The 21490-nt window shown below is 42.0% G+C and overlaps 1 protein-coding gene and 1 long non-coding RNA gene across 5 annotated transcripts in view; both read left to right on the top strand.

Annotated features, from left to right (window-relative positions):
• ZFR (zinc finger RNA binding protein) overlaps positions 9014 to 21490 on the top strand; it is a 94433-nt gene continuing 81956 nt past the window's right edge. For 3 of the 4 annotated variants that reach the window (XR_002339765.1, XR_002339764.1, XM_021076977.1), the window contains exons 1-2: positions 9015 to 9167; positions 9461 to 9560. Coding sequence is in view for 2 of the 4 variants with exons in the window: in XM_021076977.1 (XP_020932636.1) it covers positions 9131 to 9167; positions 9461 to 9560 (137 nt within the window). In the remaining 2 variants the exon portion in view is untranslated. Of the gene's footprint in view, positions 9168 to 9460; positions 9561 to 21490 lie in introns of all 4 variants that reach the window. The other variant, XM_021076978.1, reaches the window with a different exon arrangement.
• On the top strand, positions 9622 to 19562 carry LOC110257314. The gene is made up of 2 exons (XR_002339766.1): positions 9622 to 15699; positions 16787 to 19562. It is a non-coding gene; the product is annotated as an uncharacterized LOC110257314 (long non-coding RNA).

Raw genomic sequence — 21490 nt, 5'->3', positions numbered from 1 at the left:
GACGCGGCTCGGATCCCGCGTTGCTGTGGCTCTGGCGAAGGCCGGCGACTACAGCTCAGATTTGACCCCCAGCCTGGGAACCTCCATATGCCGCGGGAGCGGCCCAAGAAATGTCAAAAAAGACCAAAAAAATAAAAAAATAAAAAACCAAATAGCCTGTTATTATCCATTTTGTACACTTATAAATTAAATTTTTATAAGTTACATATCTCCTCTGATGGACCCTAATATTACAATTTCACAGAATTCTGCCTCATACCCTTCCCAGTCATTTCCACTCACTATCCTGACTTTTAACACCAGGGATTAACGTTGCTTCTTTTTAATTAAAACTTAATGGAAAAAATTATAGGAGTTCTGTCGTGGTTCAGCAGGTTAGAAGCCCGACATGGTGTCCTTGAGGACACTGGTTTGATCCCTGGCCTTGCTAAGTGGGTTAAGGATCCAGTGTTGCTGCAAGCTGCAGTGTTGGTCACAAATGCGACTCAGATCCACTGTTGCTTCGGCTGTGGCCTAGTCCAGCAGCTGTCCCTCTGATTTGATGCCTAGCCCAGGAACTTTCATATACCTCAGGCACAGCCCTAGAAAGAAAAAAAAATTATAATTATGTGAGGTAATGGATTAACATAATTATGATCATGTGAGGTAATGTGTTAACTAACATTGTAATCATTTCACAATATATGCAACATTCAATAACTGTATCAAGTTATTATACATCTTAAACTTACACAAGTCAATTATAGCTCAATAAAATTTAAAAAAACTTCAAGTAAATGACATCATATAATTCTGTACTTATTTATGTCTGACTTTTTCCCCCTCAGCACTATATTTATGAGAACCATCTATGCTGCTGCATATATCAATAATTTATTCTCAAAGCTGCTATTATTTATTTTATTTATTTTTGGCTGTACCCATGGCATGTGGAAGTTCCCAGACTAGGGAATCAAACCCCCACACACGGGTGTGTGGTGACAATGCTGAATCCTTAACCTGCTGTGCCACAAGGGAGCTCCACTGATACCAGTCTTTAGTATGAATGTAATAGCATTCATTTTTCCTTATTTGACTATTGATGAATACTCAAGTAGTTTCCAGTTTGGACCATATGAATCATTGCTCCTATGAATATTATTGCACATATTTTTATTAAATATATATGTGTATATATATATATACTTCTGTAAGTATACTTCGTACTGATGCTGGATTGAAAATATGCATTTATTGAGCTTTACTAAATTCTGCCGGGTTTTCCAAAGTGGTTGAAACAATCAGCACTTCCTCTGCAGTTATGAGAGTTCCACTGGCTCCACACTCTCTAACTCCACCTTAGGCAGACTCTTGCCCTTCAGGCTTTGAGAAACTAGCAAGGTGGGAGAGTGACCCCTCAGCCTAGAGTCCTCTCTGAATGTCTTCAAGGTTGAGTGTTGCTTAGGGGCATAGCTGGCAAGTGCTATGAGCAAGGCCTTGGCTGAGTCACAGCCCAGTCCAGCCTCTCTGAGGCTCTGGAGCTCCCACTGCATCTCAATTGGTGGAGGCGGAGGATGACTCAAAGCCAAGGCCCTTCAGGCAGAGAAGAGGTTGTTCAAATGCTCTGGGCCTCCAGCCTGGCTGAGCTGGCGGAGTGACGCAGAGCTGGCTGCACATGTGGAGCGTGGAGTAGGCAGCAGCAAGGGAAATGAGAGAGGGGGCTGTCAGTCAGCTAGAAAGCAGACTCAAGGTAGGTGGAAGTGGGGGAAGCCAGGGTACAAACGGCTGTGTTTCCAAGATGTGTGCCAATCAGATGTACTTAGAACTAGGGTGGGGTTTTTGTAGCTTTTTTTTTTTTTTTTTTTTTTGCTTTTTAGGGCCGCATCCGCGGCATATGCAAATTCCCAGGCTAGGGGTTGAATCAGAGCCGCATCTGCAGCCTATACCACAGCTCATGGCAACACCAGATCCTTAACCCACTGAGCAAGGCCAAGGATCAAACCCGTGTCCTCATGGTTACTAGTTGGCTTCATTTCCACTGCTCCACAACAGGAACTCCTAGAACTAGATTTTAATTGAAAAATTAATTCAGTGTACAGGGAAAACTTTTTCCCAACCACCACAAAAGGCCCTATAATGAAAAAATAAAGTCTCTTTTGCCTCTTAGATTGATGGTCCTCAGGACCCCTTCCCAAAAGAAACACAGCCTGTATTTATGCAAGAATAGACACAAAGCTATCTTCAATAAGTTTTGCAACTTCTCTGGGCTTTATCATCTTCATCCCTAGAATGCTAGGGCTGGGCTAGTGTTCTCCAAACTTCCTTGCTGATAAGAATCACTTGAGGAGTTCCTGTCGTGGCGCAGCAGAAACAAATCCGACTAGGAACCATGAGGTGGTGGGTTCAATCCCTGGCCTTGCTGTGAGCTGAGGTGTAGGTCGCAGACGCGGCTTGGATCTGGCGTTGTTGTGGCTCTGGCATAGGCCAGCAGCTATAGCTCCGATTAGAGCCTCCATGTGCTGCAGATGCAGCCCTAAAAAGACAAAACAGTGGCTCTGGCATAGGCCAGCAGCTATAGCTCCGATTAGCACCTCCATGTGCTGCAGATGCAGCCCTAAAAAGACAAAACACACACACACACACACACACACACACAAAGACTCACTCAAGGAAAATTGTTCGACACACAGTTTCCCAGGTCATAGGTCCTGGGATTTCAATTTAGTGGGACAGCAATTGGATTTAAGAATTTGTATTATCAGGAGTTCCCGTTGTGGCGCAGTAGTTAACGAATCCGACTAGGAACCATGAGGTTGCGGGTTCGGTCCCTGTCCTTGCTCAGTGGGTTAACGATCCGGTGTTGCCATGAGCTGTGGTGTAGGTTGCAGACGCAGCTCAGATCCCGCGTTGCTGTGGCTCTGGCGTAGGCTGGTGGCTACAGCTCAGATTAGACCCCTAGCCTGGGAATCTCCATATGCCGCGGGAGCAGCCCAAGAAATGGCATTATCAGAAGAATCCTTAGGTGATTCTTATCATCAGAAAGTCAGAAAGTTGAGGGAAACACCGGATTTAGTGTAATTTTATTTGGTTTTGCCTAGGGCAAGGGGGTGGTGGGCATGAGGGGTGTAGACCCTAAAGATCCAGCCTCTATTTTTCTGGTTTCCTGACATAGAGAATAAGGACACGTAAAATATCTATTTAACAAAGCTGGGGGTTTATTATTCATATGAATCAGTAATCAATTTCTATGACAAAATGAAACTGGCTTTGGGCTGAAAGTCAGGAGATGTGTTGGGATATGGCACTGCCACTAAGGAGCTGTGTGACCTTGGAAAAGTCACTTACCTCTCTAGACCTATTTCCCTATGTTTAGAGTGAAGTGTTCATTTGCTAGTACCTTATTTATTTACTTACTTACTTATTTATTTATTTATTTATTTTAGGGCTGCACCCGTGGCATATGGAGGTTCCCAGGCTAGGGGTTGAATTGGAGCTGTAGCTGCTGGCCTACACCACAGCCACAGTAACTCAGGATCTGAGCCATGTCTGTGACCTACATCACAGCTCAAGGAAACTCCAGATCCTTAACCCACTGAGTGAGGCCAGGGATTGAACCCACATCCTCATAGATCCTAGTTGGGTTCGTTAACCACAGAGCCATGAAGCAAACTCCCTGAGTTTTGTTTTGTTTTTCTCACAGTTTTTTTTTTTCAGGGCCACACCTGTGGCATATGGAGGTTCTGAGCTAGGAGTCAAATTGGAGCTGCAGGTGCCAGCCTACACCACAGCCACAGCAACACCAGATCTGAGCTGAGTCTATGATCCTCACCATCGCTCATGCAATACCAGATCCTTTAACACACTGAGCGAGGCCAGGGATTGAACCTGCATCCTCTTAACCCACCCGGATTCTTAACCCAGTGAGCCACAATGGGAACTCCTTTTCTCACATTTTGATATCTCTGAACTCGGAATGTATCTTATAACCAAGAGTGTCTTACAAATATCATTGGCAGAGTTTTTATTTTCTTTGCTGCTTTTACAATCTATAGCAGACTAGAATCAATTAAATACCACACTTAGAAATTTACTTCTAGCCTAGGACTGGTAAAGACTGAACGCCTAGCCATGGGACACCAATTGACTGTGAGAACTGTCCATCATGAACTGGGTATTATCCTGCAAACCATGAAATTAAACCCATACAGCAAGCCTTCCAAAATAGAAGCAGTACATTTGTGTGTATTTTATATATGTTTATATTTGTGTGTGTGTGTGTGTGTAGCCTATCTGGAGCAATCCAGTAGGCACAAATAAACTATCTCAAGCTGGTGGCCCAGAATCCCATGTTCCCTGCTCCTATTACTTTGCCATGTCTGCAACCTACACCACAGCTCAGGGCAACGCCGGATCCTTAACCCACTGAGAAAGGCCAGGGATCGAACCCGCAACCTCATGGTTCCTTGTTGGATTCGTTAACCACTGCACCACGACGGGAACTCCAGAACATTTCTACCTTTGAGGAAAGTTCTGTTGGGCAGTGTTGCTCTAAGAATGTGGGCTCTAAACCAATATGCCCTTTAGTATCTCTCATTAATGATCATACCAAGTTCTAAGTCAGGTCACAGTGTCACTTGGACTCTTCTCTGATTTCCTAAATAGCTATTCCTTGTGGCTGCCTTGAGCTCTGAAGGTTCTTCAGATTCCAAAGACTATGTTACTGACACAAAGAAACCCTTACAACCCTGCTGCTGGGTGCTGACTTGGCAGCAGATTACATGGGCTAGAGTGTCAAGGGAGCTAGGAGGACTAAATTAGGTTGGCATTTGTGTATGTGCTTGGTACTGTGTTGGGTGGCCATTGGAGGAAGTTATCAAAGATACATGTATAAACCATAAAAACATTGCTCTCAGGAAATGAAGGACACAGGGCTAAGCTCATCTACCTCACAAACAGTTATTTAGTACCAACTATGCTCTTGCCATGGTCCTAGGTACTGGGGTTTTGATGGCAGATAAAATAGGCTTAGCTCCTGACCCCTATGAAACTTACTTTTTTTTTTAATGGTTGCACCCATAGCATATGGAAGTTTCCAGGCTAAGGATTGAATCCCAGCTGCAGCTGCAAGCTACACCACAGCTGTGGTAATGCTGGATCCTTTAACCCATCGTGCCAGGCCAGGGATCAAATCCATTCTTGGGAGACAACCCAAGCCACTATAGTTGGATTCTTAACCCACTGTGCTACAGCGGGAACTCCAGAACTTACATTTTTTCCTGGGGGAAAGAAAGATATTGAGCAAGAAATAACAAGTCTGGAGTTTCCATTGTGGCTCAGCATTTAACAAACCTGACTAGCATCCATGAGGATGCAGGTTCGATCCCTGGCCTCGATCAGTGGGTTAAGGATCCGGCATTGCTGTGAGCTGTGGTGTAGGTTGCAGATGCGGCTGAGATCCTGCGTTGCTGTGGCTGTGGCCAACAGTTACAGCTCTGATTAGATCCCTTGCCTGGGAACTTCCATATGCCACAGGTACGGCCCTGATCAAACCCAGGGATCAAACCCGCCTCCTCAGGGATACTAAGTCGGGTTCCTAACCTGCTGAGCCACAACAGGAATTCCTGGACCTCTACCTTTTTATTCCATTCGAGGCCTCAGTAGATTGATTGATGGTCTCCCACATTGGTGAGGACATCTACTGATTCAAATGCTAATCTCTTCCAAAGACACCCTCACAGACACACCCAGAAATAATATTTAACCAGCTATCTGAGCATTCCTTAGCTCGGTGAAGTTAACACATATGAATAAATGTTCACAGTAACAGTATTATTATTATTATTTTTTTTTTTTTATCTTTTTGCCATTTCTTGGGCCGCTCCCACGGCATATGGAGGTTCCCAGGCTAGGGGTCGAATCGGATCTGTAGCCGCCAGCCTACACTAGAGCCACAGCAACGCCGGATCCTTAATCCACTGAGCAAGGCCAGGGATCAAACCCGAAACCTCATGGTTCCTAGTTGGATTCGTTAAGCACTGTGCCATGATGGGAACTCCGAAACTCGTTGAGTTCTTAACCTGAGCCACAACAGGAACTCTGAGATTGTTCTTGTAAATTCCCTCTTTGTGGAGAGTACACCATAAACAATTTTCACTGATGCCACACCTACTCTGACCTCTAGGAACAGTTACAGAAGGAAAGAGGCACGCCTCCCTCTTTCCACTTACATGCCTGCTTATCAAGGTTTGCCTGCAGCCCTCTCCCATCCTCTAAATACCTGTCAAGCAACCAAGCATAAAACTGGCCTAAAAAGAATCTTCTTGGGCAGGTGATTAACACCTGTCTTGTCTCCTCCAGTCTTATTCAAACAGCCTAGTAACAGTGCCAATTTATCAAAACAATTACAGTCAGTGCCTCCAAGGCTTGATCCATGAAGCTCAAAGCAAATTACCTTTAAAATGCAGTTCTAGGAGTTCCCGTTGTGGCGCAGCGGTTAACAAATCCGACTAGGAACCATGAGGTTGCGGGTTCGATCCCTGCCCTTGTTCAGTGGGTTAACGATCCGGCGTTGTCGTGAGCTGTGGTGTAGGTTGCAGACTCAGCTCGGATCCAGCGTTGCTGTGGCTCTGGTGTAGGCCGGTGGCTGTGGCTCTGGTGTAGGCCGGTGGCTACAGCTCTGATTCGACCCCTAGCCTGGGAACCTCCATATGCCGTGGGAGTGGCCCAAGAAATAGCAAAAAAAGACAAAAAAATAAAAATAAAATAAAATAAATAAAATGCAGTTCTAAGGCCCTATGTGTAGGAGATATTTTTTCCTAGCAACACACTTGGAGCACAAATAAGTTTTGCCCTGGGAAACATCAGTGTTCTCAAAAACAATGACATGGATTTTTCTCAAAAATTCTACACTTCCTCTTTTTTGAAATGAATAAGGATAATTTAGATGGGACCTTAGAACTGTACCTTTGCATGAGGTATGGGGGAGCAGGATTGGTACAAATAAGAATTGAGGTATTGTTGGAGTTCCCATTGTGGCTCAGCGGAAACAAATCTGACTAGTATCCATGAGGACAAGAGATTGATCCCTTGCCTCCCTCAGTGAACTAAGGATCTGGAGTTGCTGTGAGCTGTGGTGCAGGCTGGCAGCTGCAGCACTGATTCAACCCATGTCCTGGGAACCTCCATATGCCATGGGTGTGGGCCTAGAAAGACAAAACAAAACACAAAACAACAAAAAAGAATTGAGGTATTTTTCTCTTCTGTCATAAGAAGGTGGGATAAGGCTCTAAACTTCGTGAGTGAGAGCTGTGGATTTTTTTTTTTTTTTTTTTTTTTTTTTGCTAGGCCCGGGGTACATGGAAGTTCCCCGCCTAGGGATACAGCCTATACCACAGCAGCAAATCCAAGCTGCTGCGGTGACAATCCTGGATCCTTAACTCACTGGCCCACAAGAGAACGCCATTTTGCGTTTCTTAAAATGCTCAGGTGAATAGCAGAGGCGCTGGGGTGATGGGCATGGATAGGGCAAGGAAGAGGTGAAATGGAGCACTTGGGCATTGATGGGAGGCAGGAAAGAGGTTGGGGGAGAAACAGTCAATCAGAGTGAGGGATTGCAAGAGGAAAAAGAAGGGTTGTAAATGCATAGGGAAAGTAAAGAGAAAACAGCGAGAAAGTAGAGGGAATAGACACATGCTTGCATGGGAGAGAATATCATTCCATTCCTACAATAAAAGATTTGGCACTCTTTCTTTTTTGTCTTTTCAGGGAGGCACCCGCAGCATGTGGAAGTTCCCAGGCTAGGGGTCCAATCAGAGTTGCAGCTTCCAGCCTACACCACAGCCACAGCAACGTGGGATCCAAGCTTCATCTGCAATCTACACCACAGTTCACTGCGAGGCTGGATCCCTAACCCACTGAGCAAGGCTAGGGAGCCAACCCGCGTCCTCATAGATACTAGCTCAGCCACATGCTGAGCCACAACAGGAACTCCAGAAAGATTTGGCACTCTCATGAAGGACTTCCATGATCCAGACTCCTTGTCCTCAACTCCATCAGACCAATTTCCTTGCTGCTCTTGAGCACCCCTGCCTTAGGACCCTCCATTTTGCTGTCTTTCCCCCAACCATTGACCAGATTTCTTCCTTCGCTTCCTTCAGGGTTCTACTTGATGGCTGTCCTAACCACATTCCACATAAAATAGCATCTTCCTCACTCTCTATCTTCTTTACCCTGCTTTATTCTTAAAGCTTCAATCACCAACGACATACTCATTATTTATTTGGCTATTGTCTAAATCTCCTCTCCCTACCCCAGAAGGTAAATTCGGTGTCAAGAGGGACTTTATTTTGCTCACTGCTCCATCTCCAGTACCCAGAACAGGGTCCCATGCTTAGGGGGCTCCATACTTTAGGAATGGGTGCCAGCCGGAGAAAAAAGGACGGAAGAGATGTGGTTGGGAGGGGTGTCCAACGCAAGAGCACACTTGCCTTTCTTTTCCTCTTTTTCTACTCCACATCTTATTTACTTATTTGTTTCATTGTTTTTTGGCCGCACATGGCGTTCCTGGAGGAGGGGTCGGATAAAAGCCGCGACCTAAGCCATCCTTTAAACTCCCTACACCAGCCGGGGATCGACCCTGCGTACTCGCGCTGCAGAGACACCAACGATCCCGATTTGCCACAGCGGGAACTCCTCCTTCCCCATTTTAAAGGCTAAGGACAAGAAGCGGGAATACGAGAAATAAGGAAGGATCCAAATTAGTTCAGCTCAAATCCTGATGATGGAAAGTTCATGGGAAGACCGAAAGGTGGAGAACAAATGCGCACGTAAAAGTGAAAGAAGTTTAAAGTAAGAGGGAAAGACTGGTAGACGTCACTCTCTCCGGTCACTCTCCCGGATTACCCCAAGGCTGGCCCACAGGGAGGCTCGCCTTCGTCTTTCACCGCGGGCACTCAGCCAGCCTAGGCTGAGGCCCGGCTAGCGCCCGCGGAGCCGCGAAGGCTTTAGGGACTACAGCTCCCAGAGTGCCGTGCGCGGGAGCGCCTGCGCAGTGCGGGGGGAGGCGGCGGTCTGTTCTCCGCTGAGGAGGAGCGGGGCAGAGGAGGGAGGCAGCGGGTGAGAGTTCAGAGTTCAGCAGCAGCAGCCCGAGCCCATGATTCCCATATGCCCTGTAGTTTCTTTCACCTATGGTGAGTATAATGTGCCCCGCCGGGGTCCCCGGCCGGCCCCTTCCCCGGCTCCGGGCGGCGGGGAGGCGCGGGGGTTGGGGCAGGCTCCGGGGAGGAGGCGGCGGCCGCCACCGGGGCGTGTGAGTGAGTGAGGGAGTGCGAGGCGGGAGGGGGAGGCGGCGCGGCCGCGGCCCGGCCCGGCGAGGGCGGCTTCTCACGGCGCCTCTCTCTCTCTCCCCTTCCCTCCCTCGGCGTCTCTGCCCCTCCGCGCCTCTCCTCCCGCCATGGGACCCGACTCTCCGTGCCCGCCGCAGTGCCCAGCCGGCTGGGGGAAGATGCCAAAATGGCGACCGGCAACTACTTTGGATTCACCCACAGCGGGGCGGCGGCGGCGGCGGCTGCGGCCCAGTATAGGTAACGGCTCCCCGCCCTCTCCCTTCTCTTCCCCTGTTCGCCCCTCCGCCCGGATCCCGCCGACACGACGCCCCCGCGCCCGCCCCGCCCGCCGACCCCGAGCCCCGGCCCGCGGCAGGCCAGCTCCGCGGTCTCTCCCGGCCGGCGGCGGCGGCAGCCCCGGTGGGGCGGGAGGGAGAGAGGGCCGAGGCTGCGGGCCCCGAAGGGCCGCCCGGGCCTTCGGCGGCCCCGCAGCTAAAATGGCCTCCCGCGGCCTCGGAGCCGAGCCGCCTCCCCCGCCCGGCGGGCAGCGGGAGGGAGCCGAGACCGCGGCCCCCCAGTCCCCGCCCCCGCCGGGCCGGTCCCCACCTCCGGGCCCCCACCCGCTGGGGGACGGAGAGGGTGGGCGAGGGAGCCTCGGGAAGAGTGCGAGTCGCACCGCCCGCCGGCCGCCTCCGCGCCGCCTCCCGCGCACCGGTCCTTGCCCGGTGCACGGGCCCCCGAGCCCAGATAACGTGTTGTTTTCTCGGGTACTTTCTCCTCCGTTCCGTGGCGTCCCTCGCTAACAAACTGCGGGTGTCACCTCATTCATTTGGTTCCTTTAGTTTTCCCTCCAAGGAGAGAGGTAAACGTACCAACCACCTGTGAATTGGGTGGTTGGTAGACTGGAAAAGATGTGTGAAGTTTCTAGTGCTGATAAATGAGTCCACAGCCTTGTTCTAGGTATTGCGTTTAGGCTCCAGGTGGGCCAATAATTCCCCTTGACGCGTCTTTCCCCTCTGGGGAAAAGAAAAGTGCAAGGGAGGTGCTGAGTTAGTGAGATGCATCATCTGAAATCTCTACCTTAAGGGAAGCTTTAATTTCTGAAGTGTCTATTTCGCTGTATATCTTAACAAGAGTAAGAAAAACACTAGATTGTGTTGTTATTGTTACTTTTGAGTCAGTCTGGGACAGTCTCTTTAGACTCAGGCCTTAAGCGTACTGTGATCAGTTTTTTATATCGAGAGATTATTATATTAGATATCTGTGTGTACCAGGTAAATTAGCTATTGGTCAAACCCAGATAGTTTTATCTCCTTCACTTGGGGTGGCAAGCTATCCAATGGAAATGGTTATCATTGGGAACCTGAAGACCTGGGTTCCAGTCTTTCTCCTCCTGATTTTATGATTTTGAGGACATCTCTTATTTGGACTTTCATTTTTCTCATCTGTAAATTGGGCTGTTTTGGGGGGCTAAAACTTGTAATTCTGAGGAGTAGAGTTGCCATATTTCATGGAATTTATAAGATGCCATTTATTGTAAGGGAGGGGTATCATTATTTTACGTGTTCCTAAAAAACACTACCGATTAAAATATGACTCTGCTTAAGACCCCATTGATTTTTAAGAGATGATAAAATATATAAATATGTATTTTATTGATGAATTTGGTATTTTACTAATTGTTGAATGCCTTGAACACATGTGGCATTTTTTACAAGTCTCTTTTACCTTGAAGTTTATTTTCGGAAAACGGACTGAGATGACAAATTATTGGGGCAAAATTTTGGGGCTTTTCAGACATGAAAAAATCCTTTGCTTACAAGTTGTGATAATTAAACATCTAACACAGTCTCAGCTACTTTGATAAAAAGCTGATAATTTTTGTGGAGAGAGAGGAAAAAAGCCATTTTCTGGGAAACAAGAGCTAGCTAATCAGCATCTGTACCATAAATCTATGGCTACTAAGTATTGTGTGTTCTAGACGAGGCTGTATTTAACCACTTACATTTTAATTGTTTTACACAGTATTTTTCTGTTACTATGGGCAGAGTGATAGATTTGTTTGATTACTGTTTACTGAAAATGCAACAGGATTGTTCTTTGTGGCAGTTCTGAAATATTTTTTCTAATGTAGTCCTATAGATAGAAATGAGGGGGAGGAAATGCCAATTTAAAGATAATCATTTTTTGATAAAATATTTGCATGTATGTATTTTATCCTAATATAAGAAGCTATTGCAGATTTTCTGTGCCTAGTTTCTCCTTAGCTTTGAATCGCAAAGTTTCAGTAAACTGTAATGGCAATTCAAAATATTAAGTTGCTTGTTATGTGTATGTCTAATGAGAAAAGACCAGTCTTTTGACATTACTTATTTATGCATATATTGGCAAAACTAATTGTTAAGAGTCTCTGTCTTTGTTTATAACATAGTATATGGAAATTGTTTGCTTTTAATGGAAAGAAATCTCGTCCAATAATGCTAATACTTTGGCTCAAGGAAGATGAACAAATAGCATTAATAATAAAAGCATATGTAAAAATGGTTTGATGATGCTGATCTTTCTTCCTGTCTAGAAATCATTGAAATGTGATTTTAGACATGGAAGACCAAGACTGACTTTGAAAAAAAATTTCTTTTTCTCAATTTGAAGGCTGTAAACTCAAGGAAATCTTAAACATATATATGTGGATTATGTGAATAGTTCCTTCACCTGTCACTGAATACAGATAACTAAAAGTAACTATATACTAAGTCGATTTAATTCTGGATTTTATTTTTCTTGGTTAGAGCTGTGTAAGGTATTTGATTAAATTTATTTTAAATTCAGACTTCTTTTTGGTTGTTAATATTTGAGATTTATAATGACATACTAAATATCAGTTCTTTAAGAGGTGTTATAAAGATCTCTTATAAGTTCTGCTGCTAATAACTTAGATAAATCAAGCTTTTCCTTTGTATGATGCATATTAAATATTTTTGTGGTAAGCATTTGCTCAATCCTTGTGCTGCACGTTCCATCAACTATTGAATGTTTTTCTTCCTGCTTTCTGTATTTTTCCAAGGCTAGTAAATAAACATATTGTGCCATTTGCCACTTTTGCAAATGTAATCTTTTCATTTTTTCTTACCTTTCATGTGTTTTTTTTTTACCCCCTTGGAAATGAAATTAAAAGAGATTTTCAGGAGTTCCCATTGTGGCTCAGCGGGTTAAGAACCCGGCTAGTGGAGTTCTGGTTTTGGTGCAGCAGAAACAAGACCTACTAGTATCCATGAGGACGCAGGTTTGATTCCTGGCCTCATTCAGTGGGTTAAGGATCTGGTGTTACCTTGAGCTGTGGTGTAGGTCACAGATATGACTTGCTTGGATCCTGCATTGCTGTGTCTGTGGCGTAGGCCAGCAGCTGCAGCTCTGATTTGACCCTTAGCCTGGGAACTTCCACATGCCACAGCAAAAAAAAAAAAAAAAAAAAGAGATTTTCAAGTATTATTATGTTTATATGTTTCTAGTAGGATGTTAATTTGGAGTGCATAGGACAAAGCAGATCTCTAGAATAATGGAAAAAATAGGAATAGCTTCATGGGACAAAAGGAACTTGGGTAGGTACCTACTTCAGTTAGAGTACCTTTTTTTTGTTGAAGAAAATATTCTTAAAAACTTGTAGACAGGAGTTCCTGTTGTGGCTCAGCGGTTAACGAACCCAACTAGCATCCATGAGGATGCAGGTTCTATCCCTGGCCTTTCTCAGTGGGTTAAGGATCTGGTGTTACCATGAGTGGTGGCGTAGGCCAGTGGCTGCAGCTCCAATTCTACCCCTGGCCTGGGACCCTCCATGTGCCGCAGGTGTGCCCCTAAAAAGACAAAAAACAAAAACAAAAAACTTGTAGACAGTAATATTATGATCTTGGAAAAAACTGCTTTACAGATGTAGGACTTAGGGTAGCAAAGTATGTGAGAAAGGTTATTCTCAGTGGAAAAAACTTTCTAATTAATATTTTCATAGGATCAAATCAGTTTTTTGCGTCTCCATCATTATACAGAAGTTCAGTTTTTTACAAGAATTTGTGGCATAAATAAATATTCTATGTATGTGTGATATAACCTAACATAATCTCATTGTTTTTCACTATTAATAGGATATAACCACTTCGTTGAGAGTTTTAAACAGCCAGTTTCTCTTACACTTTAGCAAAGCTTGGACATACCAGTTCTTGTCACCTTTCTTATCCAAGATACTTATCTGTTACCTGCATGACCTAAATCTTTAGCTTGTGCTTAAACTCATTTTCTTTGTTCTATCTATAAATCTTAGTGTATCATTGATATCTGAATGTTATTCTACCTTCAATAAAGTTAGCTATTTAAAATAATCATTTGGCAACTTTTTTTTTTTTACCCTTTTAATATCAGAATTTATTGAGTTCAAAGATTTTGGAGTAAATGATTATTTAAAGGGGCAAAGTAATTACCACCATACTCTAGAGTCACAGCAAATGTTGTTATATAATAAATATTTAAGTGGATTTCGACTGTTGACTGGACATTAGTTTAAGTTAAGCATCTGCTAGTCAAAAGAGGGCATCTCATCTAATGATTCTTGAGATGTCTTTAGGATATCTATTCCTAAAGGATAAGTGTCTCTTCACATCACTAAGATAGTTGATTAGGCTGATTAGTGAATTTCCCTTTTTTTCTTTTTTAAAAATTTCAGTGTAGAGTTAAGAATATTGTATCTTAAAGGGAAGAATGAAAGTAACATTAGTAAGGAAGAAAAAAGTAATCACTAGCTGAGATGGTGAAAAAAAAGTGAACAGGTTTTTTAAACCAATCTTAGTGATGGAAATTTACTGGCTCTACAAAAAAAAATTTGCTGCAATAGCTAATTATATCAGATCGTCCATTGTTGAATCAGAGGTCTTAGGATTCCTATTGCATGAATGAATTTGAAATAATGAAAATTTTCTCTCCAAAAGTATTATTGCTGTTAGAGTGATGATTTATCCTGTATGTGTTATTAATAGCCTTAAGAGTACAGTGAGCCAGAATAGCCCTGTATAGAATGCCTAAGGCGTATGCTTGACTGTGCTTTTATACCTTGCCTCACAATACAATATGATGAAAAGGGCATGAGCTAGTCAGACTTTGAATTTGACTTTCAGCTGTATTTCTTCAGACACTTGGCCAAGTCACTTAATCTTTCTACAGCTCAGTTTCCTCACCTAACTTGCAACTTCCTAGCCTACTGCCTTTTTTTGAATAGGCATTTTACCAATGCTCGTTTTCTATAGTGATTTGAATAATACTGTAAGGGTTTTAAAAGATATCCTTAGTTGATGTCTGTCATACTTAATATATAGAGCTTCATAATCTCAAAATATTTTAAAAGTAGATCCTTGAATATTAATTGGAGGCCTCGGTTTCAATATCAGTTTAATAGGGAAGAAGGGGAATTTTTTTTTTTCTTTTTACAGCTGCACCTGTAGCATTTGGAAGCTCCCAGGCCAGGGGTCAAATCTGAGCTGCAGCCTATGCCACAGCCATAGCAACACTGGTCCTTAACCCACTGAGCCACAATGGGAACTCCAGGAAGTTTTTTATTATTTGTAAGCAACATGATTATAATCACAGACAAATATGGGAAATAATAAGAGTTCAGCAAATGTTCTTGATCTAAGATCAGGGAAATATTGGTAACACTCCTGTTTTCAGCAATGTTGAATTTGATTATTGAATTTCAAATAAGTTCCTTATATATAGCCACAAAACTTAAGTAGAAATAAAACTAATGAGACATGCAGAACACTTTAAGGAAAAAATACAATGGGCTATAAAGGATATAAAAGAAGACATAAATGAAGATGGGCTCTGTTCATAGAGTGAAAAAAAAAATCAATAGTATCAAATTATCAATTTTCTCTTTAGTCTGTATTTAATGTAATTCCAAGAAAAATCTCAGGAGGCTTATGGGGTAACTTGATAAAGGAATTCATGTGGATGGTGAAGAGAGTATTTGTTCAGAAGTAGTCATGAAACCAAACGTTATTAAACAGAAAATTGTATTGGTAGAGGGACAAATAGGTCATTGGCTTAAAATTGAGATCTTAAGGAGTTCCCTTGTGGCCCAGTGAGGTAAGGGTCCGGTGTTATCACTGCTGGGACTCAGGTCACTGCTACGGTGCAGGTTCCATCCCTGGCCTCAAAACTTTGGAGTACTGAGATCTCAGAAATATAAGTGCTCGTGGGCAGTTGGATTATAATATATATGGGTGTTTAAGTAGAGGTATTTATCCAAAAAGCAAATCAACCAAATGATTATTCAGAAATCTGCTCTCGGGATAATGAGTTCCCATTGTGACTCAGTGGGTTTAAGACCCCGTTCATATGCATGAGGATGCAGGTTTGATCCCTGGCCTCGCTCAGTGAGTTGAGGATCTGGCGTTGCCACAGGCTGCAGCCTAGATCACAGATGCATCTCGGATCTGGAGTTCCTGTGGCTGTAGCTTAGGCTGGCAGCTGCAGCTCTGATCCATCCCCTAGCCTGGTAACTTCCACATGCTACAGGTGTGGCCTTAAAAAAAAGAAAAGAAGATGGTCCTTAAGCTTATAAATGTAATAATTGATAAAATATGTTAGAATTACTATTAGATTAAAAGTGAGGGGTGCACCGACAGTGCTTGTCCATACGTTGTTCTTGGCATCACTCTTATCAGAATAGAGGTTGTTCTCAGTATGACATTTCTTAGTATTTTGTGCAGCGCAGCTTTAATTCATTGTTTTTGAGGGTGAATTGGTGAAATCAGAACATTGAGTTTTTCTTTTTAATATTAGTTTCCTCCTGTAAAGTATATATATTAAAATATGTTTATAGGGAGAAACTTATAAAATGCATAGTTCTCACTCTCAGGGAGTTTACACTTCTGGGGCATGAGAGTAGAGGCAGATATACCTACAGGAAACTGCTATGATAACAATCATTTCTGAGCTTTAATGGAATACTAAAATGGGGAATTGGAGAATTGTATGAAGTTTGAAATACGCTTCATAGTCTTTAATTCTGAAAATCTAGGGAAGGTCATTTTAGACAAAATGTTTTGAGCCAAGACAAGAATGAACTACTTGCTAGATAGGGTTGATAGTGGGTGGGTTCTGAACTCAGGCTACCTGAGCTAAATCCTGACCCCATTAGTTACTTGCCATGTGACATTGGACAGTCTTTTGGTTCTTGAGTTTCTTCATCTGTAAACTAGAGATGATACTAATAATTACTTCAAGGATTAAATTTTTTTTTATTTTTTAACTTTTTTTTGTTTTGTTTTTGGAGGGCCACACCCGTGGCATATGGAGGTTCCCAGTCTAGGGGTCTAATCGGAGCTGTAGCTGCTGGCCTACACCAGAGCCACAGCAACTCAGGATCTGAGCCATGTCTGTGACCTATACCACAGCTCACGGCAACGCTGGATCGTTAACCCACTGAGCGAGGCCAGGGATCGAACCCGCAACATCATGGTTCCTAGTCAGATTCGTTAACCACTGAGCCACAATGGGAAATCCCTTCAAGGATTAAATTTTTTTTAAATTCTCTATTAAAGTATATATAAAAAGAACTACATATATAATGAGTGTAGCTTGATGAAATGTCATAAACTGGTCACACCTGTATAACCAACACCCAGATCAAAAAAACAGCATTATCAGCATCCCAGGAGACCTCTATATTCTCCATTATGTTTTGAGAATTCAGTGAGATAATATTTATAAAGTACTCAGAAAAGTTCCTGCATTCATTTATTACATCTTCATCAGTGTTAGCTATCCAGTAGGCATTTGGAAATGGAGCTCAGGAAAGGAATAAGGGTTATGTAAATCTGAATATTACCCATATGGTGCTGAGCAATCATTATACCTGTGTGTATGGATGCAATGAGAGAAAGTAAACAGCTGGCATACATCAAACATTTAGTAAACACTTTTTGAATGAATGAAAAAAAGAAATAGAGCCATGTTTACAAATTTGGGAATCATGTGTTTATGGTAGGGCTGGAGAAATAAATACTGGGCCAGGGTTGGAGGTGGTGGACAGAGAGCTGGGAGAATGCAGTGTCATAAAAACCAGAAGAGGATAGAGAGGTAGTCAGTAATGTTAGGGCTATAGAGAGGCTGGATAAAAGATTAGTAGTTATCAAAATCATTGGTATAATTTTTTTTCATTTTTTAAAGTTTTATTGAAGTGTAGTTGATTTACAAGGTTGTAATAATTATTGGTGTAATTTTAATTGGTAACCATTATACAAAAACTAGAATCTGATCACTTGGAGCTGCAGAAAGACAGGCATAAAATTGGTTTTGTAGTCCAGTCAAATTCTTGAGGGTCTTAGGTGTTAAATGGGCTTAAAGTGTGAGTTCCTGTTGTGGCTCAATGTGGGATTGCTCCCTGGCTCTGCTCAATAGGTTAAGGATCTCACATTTCTGTGAGCTGCGGTGTAGGTTGCAGATGCAGCTCGGATCCCATGTTGCTCTTGCTGTGGTGTAGGCTGCCTGCTATAGCTCCAATTCAGTTGTAAGCTGGGGAACTTACATATGCCATACCTGTGGCCCTAAAAAAAATTGAAAAATAAATGGGCTTAAAGTATTGGAAAACACCGTGTTTGAAGAGCAATTAAATGAAAATAGAATTTTAAATTTATTTTTTTATTTCTGGGAAAAGATATATTGTATAAAATGCTTTACTTTGGTGTGGTAGCATTAAATGGGCAGAGAACTTTTTTTTAATCTTTTTAGGTTCACACCCACAGCATATGAAGGTTCCCAGGCTAGGGGTCAAATCAGAGTTTAGCTGCTGGCCTACACCGAAGCAATCTGGGGTCTGAGATGCGTCTTTGACCTACACCACAGCTCACGGCAACAGTGGATCCTTAACCCACTGAGTGAGGCCAGGGATCGAACCCAAGTCCTCATGGATACTGGTCGGGTTCGTTAACTGCTGAGCCATGACTGGTACTCCAAGAACTTCTTGAAATGAGATTTGAAGAAGTCTGCCACTTTTTGATAGGGGGAAAAAAAACAGTAAGAATGCATTTTAAAAAATAACTGTAGGTGAGGGCAAAGAATGATGTTATTTATGAAGATGGTTTTATTGCTGCTTTCACTCTCCAGCCTCATCCTTCTCAAATCATTTTTTACTGTAAGCAGAATGGTCACTATAAAAATGTAAATTTAATCACAACATTCTTCTGCTGAAAATCCTTCGTTTGCTATCCATTAGTTTCAGGATGTATGGTTATCCTGGCTTTATATTTAGAGGATTTGGGGTTATTTTACAGGCTTACAATTCCTTATTCACATTTTGGAAATCCAAAAACTCCTGAAAACACTCCTAATAATTTAAAAAAAAAAAAAAAAAGGAAACTAATATGAATTGGAGGTCCAGTCACGGTGCAGTGGGTTAAGAACCCAACTGAAGTGGCTCAGGTTGCTGCAGAGGTGTGGGTTTGATTCCCAGCCTGCCACAGTGGGTTAAAGGATCCAGCGTTGCTGCAGCTGCAGCCTAGGTCGCAGCTGTGGCTTGGATTCAATCCCTGGCCTGGGAACTTCCAAATGGGGAACGGCCATTAAAAAAAATAGTAATAATGTGAATTGAAGGAAGGCTATTTTTAGTTCTTTATTTTCATCTCCGTGTGACTATTTATATCTTTCCCTGAAGAAATGTTAGAGACATAATGAACAATGTGTTTTTCTAGAATATAGAAAGTCATAGAGCACTTTGGTGTAATTGATTCATGGTATCCATCAGCTTTAATTGTACCCAATAGCTTGTTTCTTTTTTGAGTAATTCTGTTTACAAATAGAGAAAAGGATTAATATTACATGAGGTTTTTTTTTTTCTAAGTGGATTTCCAAAGAAAATAATTTGCTTATTTTTCAAAATGGAATAAAATCCATTTTAACTTTTTCTTTTTTTTTTTTTTTTTGGTTCAGGTCTGGAGCATGTGGATGTTCCTGGGATCAAACCTGAGCCACTGCAGTGACTATGCTGGGTCCTTAACCCCCTGCCACAAGGGAACTCCTGGATTTTTTTTTTTTTTAATAAGCCTAAGATTTAAAGTATGGGATCTCGTGATCTTATTTTTCTGTAACTTGAAACATTTTGCTATTTCATAATCTGAGGAATTTTTTCCTTTTTACTCATCCCTTATCCCAACAATGCTATTAAAAAAAAAAAAAAAAGACAACAGGAAAAACTGTTGGAATCACTTAGGATGGTACAACAGTGAAAAAACTGGAGGATATTGCATTGCCCAAAGTGTTGCATCTTTCAAAAAAGGCTTGAAAAGAAAGTAGAGACACTGCCTTTAATAGTTGGCTTTTAGTTTTCCTTTAACACAACTGGGGAATTGAAATTATTTGTTCTGGAGAGTTCTCTTGTGGTGCAGCAGGTTAGGGATCTGGCATTGTCACTGCATCAGCTTGGGTTGCTGCTGTGGCATGGATTTGATCTCTGGCGCAGGAGCTTTCACATGGCGCAGGCATGGCCAAAAAAAAAAATTACTCATTCTTTGTTCATACTGGCAAAGAGAAGAAATTTAACACAAGAAAATATTTGACAATTATTAGATAAATAAGATGAATGCAAAAATAGCACCAGTCTAGACAAATTATATTGTATAAGCAAAATCTCAAGACTAAGGTTTTGTTTTCTCATTTTTGGCTGCCTTGTGGCAACGTATGGAATTCCCAAGCCAGGGATCAAATAAGCCTCAGTTAAAACCCAGGCCGCAGCAGAACCAAGATTGAACCACCTTGCATCCTGGCACTACAGAGATGCTGCTGCTGATCCCATTGCACCATAGTGGGAACTCCTCGACTAAGAGTTTTTAGGTAAAATGTCCTAGATGAATTTTTTCATAGAAGAATCTATAAGTAAATATATTTCTGAGGATTAAAAAAGATAATAAGGTATTCTTATTTAGTTACTAGGACTTCATCATGTAATAGTCTGTGGCAAGATCCAAAATATCCCATTTTGCTAAAAGTATATGTAGCAGAATTCTTTCAACTTTTGTGATGTTTGTGAACCAAAATTTATTGATACAGTTCATTAGTGGACAAATGCTCAAGACCAATATGTATACAAAGGTAATTGGTGGGTTTTTTTTTATTTTGGCAGTGCCTGGGTCACATTGAAGTTCCTCGGTTAGGGAACAAATAATTGGAAATAGATGATGTAGAAATTAAGAGTTTCATTAGATCATTCCAAAATAAAAAAATATTTTGATGATATTTTGCAGTTATGGAGAAAAGTAGACGACCACTTCTCTCTTTGACAAAATATAAGCCATAAAACACTTAAAATTTTTTTTTGAAGCATTGCATGTTTACACTTCAAATGCAGGAAGAAGAATCAGAAGTAATGATGGGTTAGAACTCAGAGAACTGTTTGAAATGTGGAATCAGCATTTATGGGGTGGACATGTTCCAGGTTCATGCATGAAAGTTCATGAACAGTTAGGTTCAGAAAGCGTGATCTATTTTGTGTATATATGAAATGAAAATTTGAGTTAATACTTGTTCTTTATTATCCCTTACTCTTAATGTAAATTGTCAAATGACATCAAAATACAGAAAATGTGAGAGATCCAGTGGACCCAAGTGATAAATGGCAGTGGCTATTTCTCCTAGTATACTGAGGATCAAAGGTCCCAAGAAAAGTTAACAGTTTTCATATGACATTTAACCACCTCCTCCCTTGTAGTCTACCAGTTTAATGAGTTGGTAGAAATTGTAGGATTGATTATTGTATTTGGTCTAGTTTTTAAGATGAAAATGGACCCTGAATTTAAATTTCTAAAATTCTAAGTGATACAGTTATTATTTTAATAGCATTGTGAAGGTAATGGAAGCATGGCATTACCATATTAAGTACAAAGAATACTTAAAGATGGTTTGTCTTTGGGGTGATTCTGTCAGTTTAATTTTCCATTATTTTCAACATTATGAACTATTAAATCTAATTTAAAAGAAGTTAAATTGTCAGTAATTTTGCAGATACATAAAATGCCATAATTTGACCTAGAACAACCCAACAGTGATGAACATTAAATTTGGACTAATGAAAAAGTCAGATTGTGTTTTGTGTGCCAAGAGAAAGAAAAGAAAATTTTGTCTGTCGGTTACTTTACCATTTTATCCAA

This window comes from Sus scrofa, chromosome 16, assembly GCF_000003025.6.
Source record: "Sus scrofa isolate TJ Tabasco breed Duroc chromosome 16, Sscrofa11.1, whole genome shotgun sequence".
In the NCBI taxonomy this organism is placed as follows: domain Eukaryota; kingdom Metazoa; phylum Chordata; class Mammalia; order Artiodactyla; family Suidae; genus Sus; species Sus scrofa.
Note: the sequence above shows the minus strand (reverse complement) of the source record. Positions and strands in the feature narration are given on the sequence as shown.